The sequence below is a fragment of the Amphiura filiformis genome, chromosome 18 (genome assembly GCF_039555335.1).
Source record: "Amphiura filiformis chromosome 18, Afil_fr2py, whole genome shotgun sequence".
NCBI lineage: Eukaryota > Metazoa > Echinodermata > Ophiuroidea > Amphilepidida > Amphiuridae > Amphiura > Amphiura filiformis.
This window is the reverse complement of record NC_092645.1, coordinates 53,771,217-53,792,991: the sequence shown is the minus strand read 5'-3', so window position 1 is coordinate 53,792,991 and position 21,775 is coordinate 53,771,217. Positions and strand designations below refer to the sequence as shown.

Genomic DNA, 21,775 nt, shown 5'->3' with positions numbered 1-21,775 from the left:
GATGGAATTCAATGTGAGTCAGGAGTGAATTCCATGTGCGGGCTGTAGATGGAATGAAGGACCACTCAGGGGCATTCCCATAGAATATTTTCTTTTTCAAAAGTGTTTTTAGAAGCGCAAGCAGGGTTTTATCTGATGAGATTGTTATACATTAGTCTACTACACAATGAGCCATCAGAGTTTGTCAATGCAAAGTATTCTAGCCATTTCTAGTAAATAATTTGGTCAATGCTTGTTATGTTTCTATCCATTGAAAAAAACACAAACATAACTGAATTTAGCCAAGGAATGTGTCATGGATTTTTTCCCAAATTATAATGGTACATTTATCTTTTTTTCCTTTCCTTAGATTTACGAATGGTGGAAGGAGCTACCCCATTTGATGGTGTTGTGGAGGTGCAGATTGGTGGGTTGTGGGAGAGAGTTTGTCAGATGGGGTGGAGTTACCAAATGGCTGAACGTGTCTGTCGTCATATGGGTAAGGAATGTAATGTATTGTAATGGCGTGTGGGGTGTGTGTAGGGGAGAGGGGAGATGTGGTGGGGTTGGGGTGGGGTGATGGTGGGATGTGGGAGCGAGTTTGTCAGGTAGGATAGAATTACCAAATGGTTGACCATGTGTGTAATCATGTGGATAAACAATATAGAATACATACTGTACCCTGTGATTCGATATGGGGGGGGGTCGAGCATTATAGAGGGGTACCGCCGTCACGGTCGTTTTTTTGTATATTTTCACTGGCATTTTCACAATTTCCACTTTGATTTGAGCCTGTGCCTCCCCCCCCCCATGCACCTGGCGCTACGCCACTGGTTAGCGTTAAGGGTATATGGGGTAGGGTTATAGTTATGGATAGGGGTTTGTGTCAGGCTAATGGTAAGCGTTAGGGTGCCATTGGTATTCGATAGTTATTCCGGAATGTTATATAGGGGTGGGTGTGGTTGTATGACGGTTACACGGTTCAAATCTGTTATATTGCATAACAATGGTTTTTGTAACGTTGTTTGTAACTCCTAGCGAAACTTCCAAATTGTAAAAAAGGGAATACTTTTGTATCTTCTCCAGTCAAATGAATTAAGGACATGATACTATTGATTAAAGTAATATGTTAGTCTCCCTTTTCGTATCTACTCTAGAAATACATAAGAGTAAAAAAAGTATTAAAAAGTGAAAAAAGATTGCCCACATCAGCGATCACTAATGGACTGGAAATTGAGCTGGAATAAGTGGAAGTCATCCCGAAAACAATGAAGTTCAGTCTGGAAAGAAATGCAATTCACTCTCAAAATTTAGTTAAATAATTTGAAGACAAATTATTTTACTCCTTTGAAGTGATCTCTACTATAGATGAGTTGACCTCATTGTTTATCAACAAAGGCAAGGGACTGGTATATTTTTATGCTCGAGTGAACCCATGCAACCACTAAAATGTTCAATAGCCTTATTGCGATGCGAGTCCTGAACAAATTATGATGCGCGCGTTTACTGCCAGGCAAAAAACAATGGAAAGTGTGATGATGCGTACGCATACTTCCAGGCATTGACATCAGAAGTCAACTCATCTATAGAAAATCCATGAAAGAGATTTTTACTCCTTTACAGTTAGAGAGTTTTTTTTTTTTTTTTTTGTAGGATTTCTAGAAGGTGCCATGTTTCATCGAAGTGAGACCACGTTGGATTTGAAGACAACTGCCATTCCTAAAGTCTCGTGTTTTCTCGGTCCAGAGGGCGCTGTTACGTGTCAGCGGGTTGTGTCGTGTGCTATGACAGCTGGTGTTACTTGCAACTGTGAGTGAGATATAAACCATTATATACCTCATATATAGAATCCTGTCATCTGATTGTTTGAAAGTGCAGTCATTGAATTAACTATGCCCGCAAAATGAACTATGGACCGGTCCATGGAAATGAACTATGGACCGGTCCATGGAAATGCACTATGGACCGGTCATGTGCGTCACGATCAAACTGCGCGTTTTTCCCAGCATAAAATATATTACGCACGCGTTAATGTTTTCACACGCTATAATTACGCATAAATCACAGATTGTAATCTGTGTGCCGTTCGCTTTGAAACTATTTATTTCTCTTCCCAAAATCGATGCTTAACCAAACAGATGACAAGAATTTTAAGATTTGGTATATGAAACAAATATTGACTGCTTTTATTCGGGGCATGGTTAAAATTATAGGCCCGCGGTGATCTCAAAACCATGACTATGTCCCTCGGCTACGCCTCGGGGCATAGTCATGGTTTTGAGATCACCGTGGGCCTATAATATTAACCATGCCCCTCATAGCAGTCAATATTTGTATATTATTCCTACTTCCCATTTTGCATTATTCAATTATCACGTGTCATTTCCAGAGTATGTTTTAAATTCTTCCAGTAAGGCCAAAAAAAATGAAATCTAATGCGGTATGAGATGTTTTTATATTTATTTTCTTATCAATTGAACAACGCCAATGTTGGGGTAATTTATAATATTCCAATGCAATTTCGATTAGAAACAAATTTATAGTTTTCCAATTTTCGCGGCACTGAATCCTGATTTCATTTTACTTCGCCTACAGCAGATGAAAAAAAATATTGAAACCAAATTTGTTCACAAGCTAGATAAGACATTAGGTTATCATGGTTATAATTTTGAACAAATGGAATGGCTACTATTTTCATAAGCTGAGCTGGAGGTAGAACTTTTTAAATGACAAAAAGAAAACATCAAAAGTAGCAAACTGTGCGAATAGTTTGTTTTACTGAATGTTGTTGTTTTCGATAAGATTGAATTCATATACGGTATATGTCGCGAGATGTAATAACTATATTATTTGCCAAATATTTTTCTGCAGTTCCCGGCTACCTTGGTTGCTACGAGCACTCTCGAACGAGACCGATTACTTCCGCTTTGAGATTCAGCAACGATTCCATGACTATTGAACAGTGCATGGAGTTTTGCCGAATGGGCCGATACAAGTAAGTCCATACTCTGATCGGCTCGTAATTGGCGGCAATTATAGAGGCTATCCGTGTTCTATAAGCTGCATATCATATCAGCGACTGCTATACCGTGTTTAGGACTTATACCTGCATGTGTAACCATGACTGTTTCAAAATAACCCGCCAAAGTCATGCAGGTAACTCCGAGGTCGTGCATTGAATTGGTTTGAATGAGGAATACTATGGGAACCAGCGCCTTTTGTTAGAAGTCACACATGAGTGAAGTGGATAACCTCTATTAGGCTTTTATCACTACGCCGAAAAGTAGACCCACGTTAAGAGTGATATATAGGGTGATTCGGATAAGAATGGACCACCAGTATTATAAAGTATGTTTAAATGAATAAAACACAATGTATTTATATACATGAATTATGGTAAAACTATACTTTTATTTGAAGTTTATGAACTGAAGAACTGAATGTTTACGAACTTTCCCCTCCCTGGTTCTCTATCACTTTACGGCAGGGGATTCTTCCACCTATGATCTCCCTGGAAAAGATTCGGAAGAATCGTATAATGACCTCCCAATTTCACATAATCCCATGCATCCTTGATTTTTTGACCAGCATGTTTTTGTTTGTGGCAAATGGGGGACAGTAGCCTTTCTCTTCCATTATGGACCACACATTTTCAACTGGATAGAGGTCAGGGCTGTTTCTTGGCCAAAAATCTCGTCCCAGTATGAGGGGAATATGTGACTATTTTCCCTTTGAATCAAAGATGCAACCGGAATTTATTTGTTGACACTACATAAAATGGTCTGAATATGAAAAAATATTGCCCCAATTTCACGGAGACACCCAGATGTTTAGTGCTAATGATAACTACCTGAGGGCAGCATAACTGATCATCTGCCTAGTCCATACTTATCCGAATCACCCTATAGTTGATCTGTCTGGTCTATACTTTGCGTGTTAAAGAAAGTAGACAAAGTACAGGACTTCAATTAATAATTTGTAATACTTCTGGTGAGATGTTACAAGACAATTCTCCAAACAAAATACCGCAGAATTCCGTCTAGAAGCATATATGCCTCTAAACGAGGTTTTTTTTTAACGAAAGATATGAAAGGCCAATACCCTTCTCAAAAACATTGCAATATATTGGTCTTACAAATATACATGTTTGTACAGCAGCCTTTATCAATAATATAGTTGTTCAAACTCCAAATAACGTTTTTGTTAAGAGTGTCTGCCTCTTGTCTCTTGTGTCAAAAAAACCTCGTTTAGAGGCATATATATGCTTGTAGACGGAATTTTACGGTATATTGATATGTTATTATTGATGTTATAGGCCAGATTATAAGTCCCGCCGATTACGAGCAGATCAAGCTGTGCATTGGTTTTCTGTTATTTGCAGTTATTTTAGGAAAAGTCAGAGATTTACTGCACAAATATAACTGCTTCATTAAATAACAAGCAAACGTACATATATGATTGTAAAAACAAATCTCGTGATCGCTGAATTATACCTCAATCATAATGTGCTAATATTAATGCTCTGCGTGCTAAGCCATGCGCTTCAACGGAAAAAGTTCAAGTTTTGAAATATTTTCTCAAAATATCAGGAAGTATCTTAAGTACTACTGAACCAATACTAGGCTTATTTGTACTCATTTTAATGCATTTTTCAAGCTGATTCCAAATATGGTCATGAAAATTTACACTTCTGAAATTTTTGAATTAAACAAAATTGAAATATGTCGTCTGCAGTCGACACCCGCGTGAAAAGAGTTAATATAATTTTATCATTTTATCATCTTATGGCTAAATCAACGCTATTGGTATAAAGTCTCTCTTTAAAAAATGATCCGCTTTCTATTCTTGTTTATTATACAGATTTGCTGGGCTAGCCTTTGGCACAGAATGCCTATGCGACAACCGTGGCCCGATGTATTATATAGACAGAAAAACAGAAAACGCAAACTGTATGTTACCATGTAGAGGAGACAGATGGGAAGCATGTGGTGGAGTCAAACAAGCGAGATTTTACGAGAGTAAGTCATCCAATGGCATGAACTAACTAGTACTCAGCTGCGTGCTAGCCACAAGCTTCAACATAAAAAGACGAAGTTTTGAGAAATTTTCTCAAAATATCAAGAGATATCTTAAGAACCACTGAACCAATACTAGGCTTGTTTGTACGCATTTCAATGCATTTTTCATGCTGATTTCAAATATGGTCATGAAAATTTACAATTCTGAAATTTTTGAAAAATTCAAATAAAATTTGAAACTTGTCGTCTGCAGTCGACACCCGCATGGAGAGAGTTAAGGGGCGTTCTCGCCTTCTATTTCCCAACGTCCCACCATTTTCTTCCTCTTCTCTATCCCATTTTTTCCTCCTTCTTTTGTCACTTGTCATCTTCCTTCCTTTTATTCCACCTGTCATCGTTTTAGTGGGCTCCACTCCGAAACGCGCAATGCCAAGTAAAGCGAGACAATTTTATGAATCACTCTGCAATTTATATCGTTTTTTTTTTTCATTTTGTTTTTCTCAGCTCGCATTGGAGTTTGTGGCGGGAAACTAAAGCCATCAGACGGTTATATATCTTCACCTTTGTTTCCAAGTGAATATGATAGAGGTTCCATATGCACATGGAAGGTAACTCGTGATGATCCGAATATTGAGGGATATACGCGTAAGTAAACCATCGATCCCCCAATAAATACCATTGTTCGCATAAGCTTGGGTGGTTGTAAGATCATTGGGGTTAAATTATGTGCATTTTGTGCATTTGTTTCTGCGTTTTAGTCAATAGAGCTAAAAAACGCACCTTGGCTCGGGGAAATAAAATAATTGCGTCCAACGTCCAGGCAGTGTTGCCGTCATATTGTCTGTTTTGTTTACGCTATTGGCTGTTACCACATTGAATAATGTCGGCCACCGTGCACCGTCGTCTGGTTGGAAGTGACATTGTGGGGTTTAGACATAGGCTACACGTTTGAGCCACACAATGATACACCCATGTACAGAGGGGTAATGTATACGCATGCTTAGGGTATACCCCCCTCTATGGACCACAAATGGCCAATGAATTGTGCGGTCAACCCTAAAATGTAAAAAAAAAAAAATTCTCAATGTAACAAACATTTTGATGTTTGAAAAAAAGTACGATGAGAATTAAAGCCTATTATGATATCGGTGAACAAAATACTTATTGCATAAGGGATTCAATCATATTTCACCGTTGTTCATCACCGATTAACAACTCGCGTCCGGCGCGTCTGTGTGGTTTACCTCGCTCGGGCAGCTTTAGATTGAATCCCTTTCAACAACGAAAATAAGCTAAAGATCGTATAATTCACGATTATTTCACGAAGAATGTCAGTTAATCATTGCCACTTGACAGCCTTACAAAAACTACAATGATTTCTCTGTTGATATCAGCAATAAAACTACAGAATAAACGGCAATGTTTAGCCGCCACCTGAAAAACACTGAATTCAACTTGTAAGCTTGCATACGCACAAAGGTTCCAGGCATGACAAATTTTACGCGCTCTCGCGTAACGCGTAATCTCGCTCGCGTTCGCGTATACGCTACAGTAAAAGTGTGCATTCATCATGGATTAACAACGGTTGCATCCTGTACAAAGGTATAGGAAGAGTTGTTGAATTATAGGTTAATGAACGCGTATTACTTATTGGGAGAGAAATTAGACAAAATAATGCACGCGTGCTGATGTTGATGCGTCTAATGCACGAGCCCCGAAGGCAATATGTAAATCAATACATTATTGCAAAATAACACCTTGATAGTTTGCAAAAGTTCATTCTAAAAATCATATACTCTAAAAACTTGCTTGATTTATTGTTGTTAATGAGTTATGTACGTTTTACAAAAGAGATGTTATTTCAGCCCTCTTTACAACATAACTCAAAAACCACATGACCTACAGAAGTATATCTGTGATATTTAAATTCTTCTACACGCTCGCTATGAAATAATCAATGCAATTTTCCCCAAAGCTCACTACCATTCCCAAAATGCTGTGAACTACCAAATCGCAACAGTTTAAACTAATGTGTCTAACCTATATATTTCCATACCTTTTCCCCAATGTTCCATTTTCAGTTAAATTCATGATGTTGCTTCTACTACCAGGCGATACCATTCGAATAACTGACCTGGGGAGTAATAACTGGGCAGCGCCACGAAACACTCTGCTCCTAATAACCAATACGACACAACTAGAGGGAGCTATTATGAATATTTCTGGTCCCGGTTTCTATGTCGAGTTTCAATCATCGTTAACAACAACTGGACAGGGAGATCCAGGATTCATGATAACATATACGCCAAAGCAAAGTAAGTCGACTGCTTAGTGCCAGAAGTGGGTAAGTGCAATAGCTGCCATGTGTAGATGAGTACAACATACTGTGTGTAAATTGCTAAATGTGCACATGGCAGCTATTGCACTTATCCACTTCTGGTACTGAGCACTACTTTCTCATAGTGATGAACCTGATAATTGTAACAAGAAATCGCCCCTCTGTATTAGGCTTATAATATGAACCGATGTTAGCGAGCGCGATATCTGTTGCAGGGGAAAGCTATTGACCTTTTCGGTAAATCCAATAAGTCTTTTCGAAATGGTAGTTTTGATAAACCAATCAGTTATGTGTATTGTCAGCATGTGATGGCTATAAGCCAATTACAAACATGTTTATAAAAAAGGCTAAAAAATTCCTCCACTTAACAGACTCTTTCCCGGGTGTAAGGCTAAATATTAAGTTGTCATGTGTGGCAAGATTAGATAAAGGCATACAAACTAGGGTATGAGATATTAGGAATTATTTCCTAGCCTCTTAACCACACTGGTTAACCACATATAGCTATTCAAGACACAGGATATGTAAGGGATAAACTGTGCATATGAGATGTGGGTGCAAGTGGCATCATTTCACTGCCGTGAAATAATACCAGTACGCAGTCGATTATCACAGTACCGGTACAGCCAGTCCCTGTGTGAGTGGTCGAGTTTTCGTCAGATGTGTCTTTGACTTCATCAGGACTCCACGAAGTCAGAGACACATCTGACCATGGCTCGACCACTCACACAGGGACTGGCTGCACCGGTACTGTGATGACCGACGCCGTATTCGTAAAATGAAAATACCATACACTGGTATTGCAAGAAATTATTGTTTTGCTCCTGATTATGTTAGGAAAATATGATATGTATAGATTTAATATTAAATCTGGCGGACTATTTTAAAGCTATTTTATATCATTTGGCACTCTATAATTTAACATGTGATTAAATTATAACAAATCATTGCTCTTACACAAAACATGACAGGAAAATACAAACAAGCAAAGCATTAAAAATAATATGTAATGCTTTGATTTAGTTTTGGCAAAAGTAAGGCAATAAAAATATAAAGCACGAATTAAGGGTACACGACGCATCGTTGGTCAAAGCAGCCAAAAAATATAAATTTTCATTATATAAATCAATATATTAACACTTTGATGTTTTGCATTCTACGAATCATATACTTTGAAAACGTGTTTGATTTATTGTTGTTAATGAGTCTTTACAACATAACTGAAGAACCACAGGACCCACAAACATGACAAAAGCATATCTGTGATATTTAAATTCTTCTACACGCTCGCTATGAAATGATCAATGCAATTTTTGCCAAAGCTCACTATACCATTCGCAAGACGCTGTCAACTACCAAATCGTAACAGTTTAAAACAGTTGCTAACTTTAATATGAAGAAAAACTGTTCTAAGATATGAAAATATAGACATACAGTTAGCTCGAGATACTCTAGCTAAAATACAGGTTTACATTTACTATCTTACATTATCTTGCTGTATTTCAGCTAGAGCTCCAAACGACAAGCTTCCGGGTTTTTTTTGGAGAACAATACTGTTACGTAAGATGAAGAAGAAACCCGCCTCGGAGCCCGCCCTACTCATTATTTCATTGTACTTATTGCAATTTGCCTCCACACATTACGTAATCAACACAAAGCTTTTGTGAGGATTAGTGAGTGGATAAGAAATTGACAGTGGAGGATACGAAGGACACGCCGAGTGTTAGTTGTCAATCATGAATTGCCGCAACGTATTAATATTTTACTGCATGGCATTCCGCAAACACCAAGACAAATTATGCCGTATTTTTCCAAAGATCATCTCATATGAAGTAAGCTGAATGCGATCTGTACTTTTGTAACATTCCGATCGCTTTTGATCACCTATTATCGGCGAATTTGCTTGAAAACACGTGAGTTCATGTTGTGTAAACATAATTAGCATAGACACAAATGAAATTACGATGCAATACAATGCAATTTGAATGCGCAGCAGATCTATAGAAATAACGTTGCCCGGTTTTATGCAGAATTAGACCCTGTCTGCGCACAGTAGTAAGATAAACGCGAATTTTGTTCTCCCTTTCAGGTAAAAAATCGATGAAAGGCCTAACCACAATCGTACCATCTATCGCAAACACAAGTGTCGGTATTGGCGTAGGGAACACATACAACCCCAGACATTTTCCAACACAATATTTTGATAACTCAATGGAAGAAAGTACTACATATGGACCTACGTACATACCTATGACTACTCATGCACCACATAGTCCCGGGAAATTAGTAGGTAAGTAAATATACAAAACCAATATCATCATAAGTGCATCTATTTACAGTAGGGGCGTATCGGTGCTGCCGAGTCAGGAGCGGGTAATTTTCCAAATTGTCGGCACGCTGACCCGCTACTGAATTTTGGCCTAAAACTGTAACAAAGGAAGATGCACATATTTACCATGATGACAATTTTGTCCAGGTATTTCGAGTCAGGGGAAAAACTTGCCCCTCCCCATATTCCCGGTCGGCACACCTGTCATTTACCATACTCGTTACAAGCACCTGTTCTACTCGAGTGAGAGGGATGTTCAAGGTTTCACCCCATAGACATTGTGTGCGTTGATGCCCCAACACCCCCCTCTCTCTAGTGGAACTGGCAAGTGTATCGAGTAATAGTATTTCATACACACCAAAATAGTGAGAACCAATCAGAGCAAACATTAGTAAAATACGAGGTACGTGTGCTTGAATATTGTATAATTACACGGGCGCGCAGTGCTTTTGGACGCGTTCAATTTTCTTCTTATTATTATTTGTACAATTTAACTTCCAATAAGTAATACGCATTTATACCTATAAATATAATTTACACCAGACTCAACGAAGTGTGATGTGGCACGCACTTATAGTGGCCATTATAAACTCAGAGTATTCGATTTACAATCTTGGAAATAAGTACTTGGAACACTCTGCCGTAAATTCCGTGCCGAATTTCTAATGATCATGGAAACGAAGTATATTGTGCTTGGGAACAAACATGACATCTACAACAATGATTTACCATTCCCCCTCCTCATCAGTCAATGTTGGACACATTGGGAAACCGCTGAAGATATTGGCATTTCTCAATATTTCATGGGGGAAAGGGGTTGACAGTTTTCCGTTATTTACTTGCAAGCATTCCGAGACTTATTTCCAAGATTGTAGACTATTCAATGTACTATGTCTTCGTTATTTTCAATTTCCATTTTATTTCCAGTAATGTTAAATTTCTAACGAATATTTGATGACATAAACTAGATAAAATGTTGTTCGCCAAATGTTTATTCTAACATCCACTATAAGTCTGTACCGATAAGGAATTGTAATATTTGAAAATAACAACAGCAACAAAAGAGTTATCGAATTAAATTCGACTTAAATGTGAAAGAAACTGACCATGCAGAGAATCAAATCACCATAGAATCTATAAATATTCTTTAATTAAAAATTCAAAGAACAGACCTTCTAGGATAGGCAGTCGTTACTCTGAGATTCATCGTCAGACGACGCGATACAAAGTGCTGAGGAGGGACTATCATCGCTTTGGAATGTAAATAAATATACATTCCATGGTGTCAGCACTGCCATAGTCTATCCCAGAGTCAGTCTGTATATAGGAGGTAAGCATAAAGTGCTCTGGGATAGATGTTGGCAGTGTTGACACCATGGAATGTATATTCATTTGCATTCCAAAGCGATGGTAGTCCCTCCAAAGCCTTTCATCGCGTCGTCAGACGATTGCCTTCCAGGCATGAAACTCAGAATACCTATTCTGGAAGGTCTCTTCTTTGAATTTTTATACGCTCTCCATTTTAGGGTTAAAAGTTGTTATTCTGTAATTACACATAGTATATTATCAGTCTCATGATCACAAATGATGATAATACTACATTATATATTTACGTTCCTTTTTCAGCTACGGTAGCAACAGTTGGTATTGGCGGAAGCATCGTTGCATTTTGGGGCATTTCATTGGGCGCTATGTTTCTGAGAAAAAAGTAAGACAATTTTCACACTTTGAATGTAATGGGTTATTCCACTTGAAATCCACACTAGTCCTGTGGAAGATTTTGGAAATATCTTTGTATTGAAGATATGGATTTTTTCCTAAAACACCAAAAAAAAAATTAGGTCTTTTGGGAAAAAAAATCCATATCTTCAATATGAAAGATCACAATTTTCAATTGATCGTCGGCTTTTCCTCCCAGCTACATACACTTTAAGAATATTTATAAAATTTATACAATTTTCTTCGAGGACTGTTATATATCAAAAATGTGAAAAATATCAACTTTTAATAATTTGTCATAAAATTTGTATTATACTGTGAATTTAAAAAAATGAAAATTATTTGATATCAGAAAGACATTCTTCGTATTTAGAATGCAATTTGATATGTCTGATGTACTCTCATGTCCCACAAAAAATACTGTCGAAACGCCCAAAACGCTCATTCCAGATCCCTTAAGGTGTTTTAAATTTCCTCAAAATTAATATTTTTTATAATGTTAGAGTGAATCCCTGGCCCTCTATAATGACGCAAAATTATAACGAACTATTTCCTGTTACTTCACAGAGTACCATGGATTTTGAAGTACACCAAAGGCGACACCGAATTCGACGATTCACCAGATGTATCCTGAGCTTCCTCCTATCGTGGGTCAAGCTTCTATAGTGATTCTGATAGTCTCTCCGGAAGTTATAACTTTGACCCCACGCCAATATCTGATGACGTCCACACTGAAAATGTCCTGGATCCGATTAACCTGATTCCTTTACCCCAAAAATCGCGTTACCAAAAAAAAAAGCTTCAAGAGCACTATCGACTATTGTTGAGCATTTATATTCTTCTGTTTACATTCCGGGAAGGACCGTTAGAGGAGCAAAAAGTCGCGGTTCACGTTGGATGAGGAAGAAGCCAACCTTAGCACCAAAGCCAGATATTGTGCTAATTGCAAACACGAATGAAGACAAAAATCGCGATTATGATCAACCATGTATAGGAAAAGAGGGAAAGGGTCGTGTTTCATTGCAAATATACCAAAATATAGTGAAGTACAAGAAAGTCAATAAGACAGAGGAGATGTCAATAGATGGGTCTTCTGAGGGCCAACAACAGAATGCGGGACTTGCGGAACAAACCATTATTGACAATGGACAGACAATGCGAAGAGAGGACACTAATGGATATTTAGTTCCTGGTGCAGGAACACATGCTGGATCACCAAATAATAACACCGATAGTACACTGTGATGTGTTTTAATGTGTAAAACTACTGAAACTTCCACAGCAGTGAGGTTTTATGTAAGGAATAATGTAAAGAAGAGCTGCACGAGTTGTCCAAATAGGGATGGTTTTCGTTTCTTTCTTACAGAATAATTATCAAAATTCCATTGGTTCAAAACTGAAAATCTGGAGAAAGTGTTGTTGGAATGCTCTGCTTCCATAATGTAATAGATCGATATCATATTTTAATCTAAGTAGGAAGCAGAGGTGTGACGTCGATCACATGTGAAAATACTGGACATGATGGATGACTCCACACGCGTGCAGCCACATCAAAACGCATCAATGCAATCTGCCGCGGGCGCATCCATAATAGCACTAGACTAAGCGTGTTACAGGGCGTTGGGTGCGTGTGCATGTATGGCGCTCATGGAGAGATGTCATGTGCATACAATGTCGTGAACAAAAGCAGATCAACCTGGATCCGCAACCATGATAACGTATTTTATATATATCACCAATAATGAATAATGCTATGTTTTAAATCATGTAAATTGTTCAGATATAAAGAACATGTAAATCTACAACATTTTAGACACTTCTATGGCTACAATAAAAAAAAAGAGCAAAAAAAAAAAGAAGAAAAAAAAACGCAGTGATTTATAGTGCGCTACGCACAGGCACAACGCTTAGACGTTGATCCACAAGACTCAGCACACTTAACAGGTTGTCGCTGACCACTACGGCCCCACATCATTCCATAAACCATTTAACAACAAATCAGGGACTTTGCTGCTTCAAGAGCGCACACCCTAGACATTCCAAAAATAACCATCGCAACCAGGACAAGCTCTCCGAGTTTCGTACGGGTTACAAAGAGACAATTAGCAGTAAGTTCCTTGGAATTTCAAGCTGACTCAATTTTCCAAAAGAGCATGCTATAGGCACCGCCAGGGTTCGAACCCGCAACCTCTCGCACCATAGTCGAACGCCTTAACGATTGAGCTAACTTGAAAATTCGGGAAAGTGATTACCAGACCACAAGGTGGTGAATTCCTGGATGATTCTAGGCATTCAGATTTATTTATTACTTTGAATAATATTTTGAAGTAATTAAGTTATCGAAAGTGTAGAAAAACATTAATTTATTTGATGGTTCAAAGTTGACAAAACATGCCAATTTTGCAGCAGAAAGGTTTTGCATTACTATCCAATCATATCATGGAAACGTACAGCAACTGAGCTTGACGTGACGTAATGGTGTCATGGCTCCCTTCCAGTATGACCATGATGATTGGTGACTGCAAAGTGTGTTTCAATATCTGTGCTGTTCGCTTATTTCTTAAAATGATTATGAACATTATGAATACGAGTTACCTTCAAAGACTAAATAACGATAAATAATGACAGTATTCTCAAGACTATATTCAACAATACATTTATGTATCAAAAGACACCAGTGGCGTAACTACCGGGGGGCAACGTGCCCTGGCGCCGCCCTTAGGGGGCGCCAAATTGACCAATTAGCATCGATTCTGCACCCCTCCAAGCGATGAAAGGCAAAATATTCGCGCGCTTTGCGCAAATTTGAACACCAAATCAATTGAAAGAACAATTTAAGACCGATATTCAACTTCTAGTAACCACCATTTATTAATGGTAGGCCTTATTTGTCCAAAATGTCGCGCACTCCGCGCACAATTGTTTCAAAAATGGGGGGGCACGTCTAAGATATTCTTCAGTGGGGGAGGGGCGCCAATTTAGTTTCTTGCCCCGGGCGCTACCAACCCTAGTTACGCCACTGGAAGACACAGATCTTTACACACTACGTTTTGTTACTTGGACTGGAGAGATTTCATCATGTCTCATCTCCTTTTCGCCAGCGTTAGCTGGCTATGATCTAATTCGGAGATCGTCTTTGTTTGCTAAAGAGATTACGGGGTACTAGCATTGGTTTGATTTACTTAGCTGAACTTTTTATGGTGAAAATATATAATAGACCTGTTATTGGATTTGTAAGAAAAAGAAAGTATGTTTTGCCGTTTCAACGAATGAAAACGAGTGAGAATTTCAAAAGTTATGGTTTGAAGGAAATATGACATTAAAAGTTATATGCCAGGCCTATAACAGTTTCCACAGCATATCAACGAAAGAAAATTATAGAATCCTTGTTATCAGGCGTTCTTAGATTTACATTTGCAGACCTCCTGGAGATCAGCACAGCATGAGATGTGAGTGTATTGATAACATGATTAAAACCTTTATGGACGTAAAAGTCAAAGTAAAAATATCCTATATTCTGTATCGTTTTATGGATAAAAATGACTCAAAATGTCATTTATGAAATAATTGATATCTTTAACATCAGTTTTGTCTTTTCAACGGGAAAAATTCGATGCAATTTCAGGCCCAGTTTTGATATGGGTATAATTTATATGTAGGCCTATTATAATTGAACAATATTAGTCTTTACATTTTATAATGTGCTATATTAAGTATAAATTGCGAATTAATATAAAATTAATGTGCATGTATAAGGCAAGTAGGATGGCAGTTTTTAGCCAATTAACTAAAAACTGCATTTCTTTATATTAATAATGAGCTAAGGGTAGCCTAAAAAAGGGCAGAAAAGACAACTAGTGGCAAATGGTGGTCATAGACCACAAACCTAGCTGGGGCATGTTGGTGTTTTGTAGGTATCTGACCCCTGCAAAATGTTCCCCTGGTCATGAGGTTTATTGTCACCGAGTTTGAGTCATGTACTCCTTACAGATGTTCCGAAAATGAAATTCTAAGATTTGACCCCAGATAACCTTTGACCTGACCCCTGCACAGTGTTCCAATGTGTTCCCCTGGTCAGTAAGTTTGTTGTCACAGAGTTTGAGCCCGTACCCCTTACAGATGCCCACAAAATGCATTTCCAAAATTTGACCTCTGCATGACCTTTGACCTGACCCCTGCAAAATGTTCCCCTGGTCATGAGATTTGTTGTCACTGAGCTTGAGCCCCATACCCCTTACAGATATCCATAAAATGAAATTATAAGATTTGACCCCTGTTAACCTTTGACCTGTACCCTGCAAGTTTGATCCCTGTACCCCTTACAGTTGTCCAGGAAATGCATTTCTAAATTTTGACCTCTGCATGACCTTTGGCCTGACCCCTTCAAAATGTTCCTCTGGTCATGAGATTTGTTGTCACTGTATTTGAGCCCCATACCCCTTACAGATGTCCTGATAATGCAATTGTAAGAATTTACCCCTTAATGACCTTTTGACCCCAAATCTGTGTACATGCAAGTTAGAGGCACTGGGTAAAGCCGATGCACATCTGCAAGTGACATCATTGTACTATATAATATGTGGCAGAAGAAGCATTTTGAAGGTATTTGGTTATATACCAGAAATGCCCCTTAATGACCTTTGACCCCAATTTCGTTTACACCCTAAGGGTACTGGATATAGCCGATACATGTGTGCAAGTTACGTAATTGTAGGGCGTAACATGTAGGAGAAGAAGCATTTTGAAGTTTCGTTGCCAGAAAGAAGAAAGAAGCGGAATCGGATAGCATTAGAGTACCTAGCTGGGGGGTGTAAACCCCCAGCTAGGTAAAAAGACAGAACAATTTGGAGTAATTAATTGACAGGAAGTTACAGGAGTTAATGTTTGGTTTGCTGTTTCTGTGTGCATGTTCTCATCATTGATGGTTTGGTGGACTGTCATGAAACATGATGGATCATAAAAAAGAGTTATCCTAAAAATGCCACCACCCAAACTAATTACAAGGCCTCTTCTGCATTGAAGCTGGCTTTCCCTTTTAAAGGGAATTTTTATTTAACCAAATCGACGGTAATAACTCTTGTAGTGAGAGATCAACATTTAACCACAAATTGCCTCAGGCAAAACTCACTTTATGGGAACAAAATACCACACAAGGTCATTTGTGTTATATGCTGCCTCTAGCTATAATGACATCCTTGTGATCTGGTTAACTCATTGACAGATACGAACCTCAGGAGGAAATTAAATTTTTGATCAATTCTCTCCAAGTAGTGAAACGTAATGAATTTCTATATAAATTCTACATTCGTATTTTGTTCTTGACGTTAAAAGTTCAGCTCGGTGAAGCTTCGTAGAGATAATGTAACTATGTAAGTATATTGGGTTATTCCATTAAAAGTCCATACACCCCAATGCAAGACATGACCTTAATATCCCACACAGGGATAAAAGGAGATAAATTGCTATAGCTCATTGCAAAAAATGGACTGCTATTTTCTTTTAGTATATGAAATATTTCGATAGAAATTAGTTTTACAGATATTTAGTTAAAATAGTTGTTACCATTACATAGAACTCAGCAGTGTCGTAGCATATTGGAGAAGAGCCCTGGTCCATGAAAAACATCTTGCCTCCTGTGTGATGCTTACCGTCTGAATTTTTCAGACGTTTTGACATTTTGCATTATTATATTCTATAAGCTGAATATTACTCTTTTAATAAAGAGCAAATAGTAAAACCACTCCTAAAAGGGTGGAAACCATTCTTTCGAGTAATATCTCTTATGGAAAGAGTGGTTTTCATATATTCTTTAGGAGTGGTTTCACTACTTTAGGAGTGAATTTCATTCGTTTTGGATTAATATTTACTCTTCTCTTTTGGAGAATAAGTTTTCACTCTTTTACATTATGAGAGTAAATGTAAGTGCAGATCTTGAATTTTCGTGTATGAACATTTATTTCCATCGAAGTGACTCATATGAATAGTTTTTGTGAATGCCGTTTTACAAAATTATTATGTATGTCTCGCTCTTGAAGAAGTGTACAGACTGATGTTTATATTTGTTTTATTTATGCTTAAGGGCTGGGGTATGAACGTTTGGACAGTATTTATTGTGGGACATTAGAGCACATCAGACATATCGAATTGCATTCTGAATACGAAGAATGGCCTTCTGATATCAAATAATTTTGATTTTTAAAATTCGCAATGTAATGCACATTTTATGGCAAATCATTAAAAATTGATATTTTTGATATTTAACAGTACTCGAAGTAAACTTTATAAATCTGATGATTTATACTTAAAGAGTATGTAGGTGGAATGAAAAGCCGACGATCAATTGAAAATTTTGACCTTTCGTATTGAAGATATGGATTTTTTTTCCAAAACACCAAAATAAATTAGGTCTTTTGGGGAAAAAAATCCATATCTTCAATATGAAGATTCCTCCCAGCTACATACACTTTAAGAATATATCATTAGATTTATATAATTTACTTCGAGGACTGTTATATATCAAGAATTTGAAAAATATCAAATTTTTATAATTTGTCATAAAATTTGTATTATATTGTGATTTTCAAAAAATGAAAATTATTTGATAGCAGAAAGACATGCTTCTTATTCAGAATGCAATTCGAAAGGTCTGAGGTGCTCTCATGTCCCACAAAAAATACTGTCGAAACGCAATAAATGCTCATTCTAGATCCCTTAAGCCTGTCTTGTATCATATTTTGTGTATGGATGTATATATTGTATATACAGGGTGTCCTTGATCGTCGGGATTTTGTGGGATGTTTTAAAGTATAAACCAAGCATAACTAAATAACCGATGTGGTTGAATATATCAGCTATCACATATTTTTTGAATTTTGACAATTGACCCCTCCGTTTTTGAAATAAAATAATTTTACGAAACTACCCCAGTTTCCTCCGTTCCACAGATAAGAGTCAAATATCTATCAATGATAATAGACGCAGTTATGCGCTGATGATGCGCAGTGATTAGCACTCCGAATACAGATCGTCGATTGATATCTAAATCAGTGGAAAGGCTTGAAAATGAGGGAGTTTCGTAAAATTCTTATATTTCAAAAACGATGTGGTCAATCGTCCAGATTCAAAAAGTATATGATAGCTGATTTGTCATCAACCACGCCAGTTATTTAGTTGTTTAGTCGTGGCGTTAAAATACCCAAATAATTAAGTTCTTTCAAGGACACCCTGTATTTCGTCGGACGCAACACATAGTGGCGTACGTGAAGGACAAAATACGTTTCCGAGCAAACCGTTTTTGAAGAATATGCCACTAGTAACGGAGTCCATACTCTTCCACTGTTATCTCTCAGTGGCCCGATTCCATTTGAAATTGAAGTTTAAGGTTCAAACTATTAAACTGTGTCTTTAATAGTTAACCAGGAATAACTATTATAGGATAATAGCTAGCTCTAAACCTATACGCCACTATGTGAAACGGAAAAATGTGGAAAATCACTCTACGTCATTATGTGTTGCGACCGACGATTTAATTGATTTTTTTAGGAACAGTTAATATCGTTGATATATTTCAATACTCATTAAATAAGCTCGAACAAAAACTTTAATAAAATTATTATATTTTAAATTTATTAAGCCAATCCATTACATAAAATTTCACAAAATATCAATTTAAATTCGTAACATAATATAAAGGTTACCTATGTGGAATCCATAATGATATTATTATTATTATTCACGCAAAATCTATATAAAAAAGTTGACATTCAAGGCACCATTGTTCTAAATAAGACACATTTTAGTGGAAAAATATGATAAAAAAATAAAGTAGAAAGGAGTACGACTTTTTGCACGTGACCCGTATTCAACCTTAAGGGCAAAATAGTGCTTTGTTTATAATATCAGAACATTGTAGGGCAACATAGTATTATGAGTTTGACAGACAGTCGAAGCCAGATTTGTCTTTTAAAGATAAAAACAATTGTTACGCATGAATTATAGCGAACAAGAGATATGCGTTATTCCTCAAGAGGGCAGTATATAAAGTAAAAAATAAGTAAGCAAAAGATCGTGACATTCAGTGTTAACTAACGGTATAACCATGGTAACTCAGTACGGACAACGCTGATCACCGTTAAAAATTGGTAATACTGCCCTCTGGAGCTAAATGGCTGACACCTCGTTCGCTAATTCAAAAATAAATCATTTAACACGATTTTAACAAAAGACGAATCCGGATTCGGCTGTCTGTCAAACTCATAACGATACAATAAGGCAACACATATTGGGTTAACCAGTCCTGGGCAGAGTGGATACATATAACCATACCAAGTGTTACAATATTTGCCATGTTTAAGCAGATAAGGTATTTTTTACATGAAAAAGAGTACGCCTATTACACGTGACACATTTTCAATATAAATATCAAATAATATACATTTAGTTAAAATGGGGAAAATATGAATCACAACAAATTGATCCAAACAACGACTGGCCGATAATCCAAACGCAATGGTAAGGAGTACGCCTATTGCACGTGACCCGTTCACCATTACTAAAAACGGAAAACCGGTTTAAAAGGTTAAATAATACATAATGATATGATTAAACCTGGTTAATTTACATAACTATAAAGACTGGTCGGTAAACCAAACGCAATGGAAAAGAGTACGCCTATTGCACGTGACCCGTTTTGCCATTACTAAAAACGGAAAACCGGTTTAAAAGGTTAAATAATACATTATGATATGGTTAAACCTGGTTAATTTTCATAAAATTTATAAAGACTGGTCGGTAGACCAAACGCAATGGAAAAGAGTACGCCTATTGCACGTGACCCGTTTTGCCATTACTAAAAACGGAAAACCGGTTTAAAAGGTTAAATAATACATTATGATATGATTAAACCTGGTTAATTTACATAACTATAAAGACTGGTCGGTAAACCAAACGCAATGGAAAAGAGTACGCCTATTGCACGTGACCCGTTCACCATTACTAAAAAATGGAAAACCGGTTTAAAAGGTTAACTACTATACAGTAATACATTAAGGTTAAAGTTAAACATTGCTAATTTACGTAATTCCAAGATTGGCCGGTAACCAAACGCAATGGAAAAGAGTACGCCTATTGCACGTGACCCGTTTTGCCATAACTAAAAAATGGAAAACCGGTTTAAAAGGTTAAATATCATGATAGTAAACATGACTAATTTACGTATTTCCAAGATTGGCCGGGAACCAAACGTAATGGAAAGGAGTACGCCTATTGCACGTGACCCGTCTTACCATTACTAAATATGGCAAACCGGTTTAAAAAGGTTAAAATGATTAACTAAATTAGAGGGTTGAGAACCAGAAAACCTTAATTCGAAATGAAAACCATTGTGTGTTAAGGGTTTCTGGTTCTCATCCCTCGTATTACTAATATGGGATAATCCATTTTCTTTTAAAAATTTCATTACTGATCGGTAATCCAAACACAATGGAAAAGAGTACCGGTTGAAAGGGTTAAATTGAAACTATACCATTACAAACTTATATGGACTGCTACAATGATTCGGTAGCGATACCCGCGAATTCCGGGTATCAGGATGTAAAAGATGTTGACGCAGAGATTTAGTAATTGCTCTAAAAACATGTAGATATGAATTGCAGCTATTTGCAGTGCGCTCTATTAAGCATTATACTGAGCAATGCCTTAATAACAAGCATAATGTGATCTGCTACCACAAAAAGACCGTAAAGTCGCAAGTTGGTAGTTTCGAGACGTCCTGGCTGCTGCGTTGGTGTTCTTTGTTTCACACGGACCTGATCAAGCAAATAGTATGTCTGTATGTCCTTTGTGAATGGTGGCACAATGCCCGGGCAGAATTGGCCATTCACGAAGTACATACTACTGGCTTGTACAGGTGCGCGGCAAACAAAGAACATCAACTCAGCAGCCAGGATGTCTCGAAACTACCAACTTGCGACTTTACGCTCATTTTGTGGTAGCAGGTCACATATAAGGGTAAACCTGTAAATAATCCTTATATTAAATTGTAGTCCATTGTTTAAAATGTACATGATTTACAATTAATTGGAAAGGATTAGTTCTCTAATGTCTTAATATTATTTTCAGTTTAATATTGAATTTAATCATTGTATTTATTGTACAGATATTTGTGTATATAACATTGAAAGAAAGATTGTATATATACCATTAAAAATACATTAAAGTTTGACAGTTTGAACTTTGCCTTTTTACGCTATGCCTGGAAACTAAACCCTGCTTATAATATGTACACTCATTGTTATCCCACACAAGTCCAACGAATCTAATCTGATTTGAATATGATTATCATTTAACATTATCAACACTACATGCAGCATGAAGTATTATTTTGCCCACATT

The 21,775-nt window shown here is 37.1% G+C and overlaps 1 protein-coding gene across 1 annotated transcript; it reads left to right on the top strand.

Annotated features, from left to right (window-relative positions):
• Positions 1–2,927: 2,927 nt before the first annotated feature.
• LOC140139227 (uncharacterized) lies at positions 2,928–12,017 on the top strand. Its single transcript, XM_072161007.1, has 7 exons — positions 2,928–2,974; positions 4,840–4,997; positions 5,502–5,642; positions 7,079–7,312; positions 9,425–9,625; positions 11,291–11,372; positions 11,951–12,017. The coding sequence occupies exons 1-7, from the start codon at positions 2,928–2,930 to the stop codon at positions 12,015–12,017; spliced, it is 930 nt and encodes a 309-aa protein (XP_072017108.1).
• The last annotated feature ends 9,758 nt before the right edge of the window (positions 12,018–21,775 follow it).

Bases quoted from the DNA above. Each gene is read 5' to 3' on its own strand.
- LOC140139227 (XM_072161007.1), top strand. From the start codon at position 2,928: ATGACTATTGAACAGTGCATGGAGTTTTGCCGAATGGGCCGATACAA. The intron at 4,998-5,501 runs GTAAGTCATCCA...TGTTTTTCTCAG, and splicing joins ACAAGCGAGATTTTACGAGA to CTCGCATTGGAGTTTGTGGC. The intron at 5,643-7,078 runs GTAAGTAAACCA...TTCCATTTTCAG, and splicing joins GAATATTGAGGGATATACGC to TTAAATTCATGATGTTGCTT.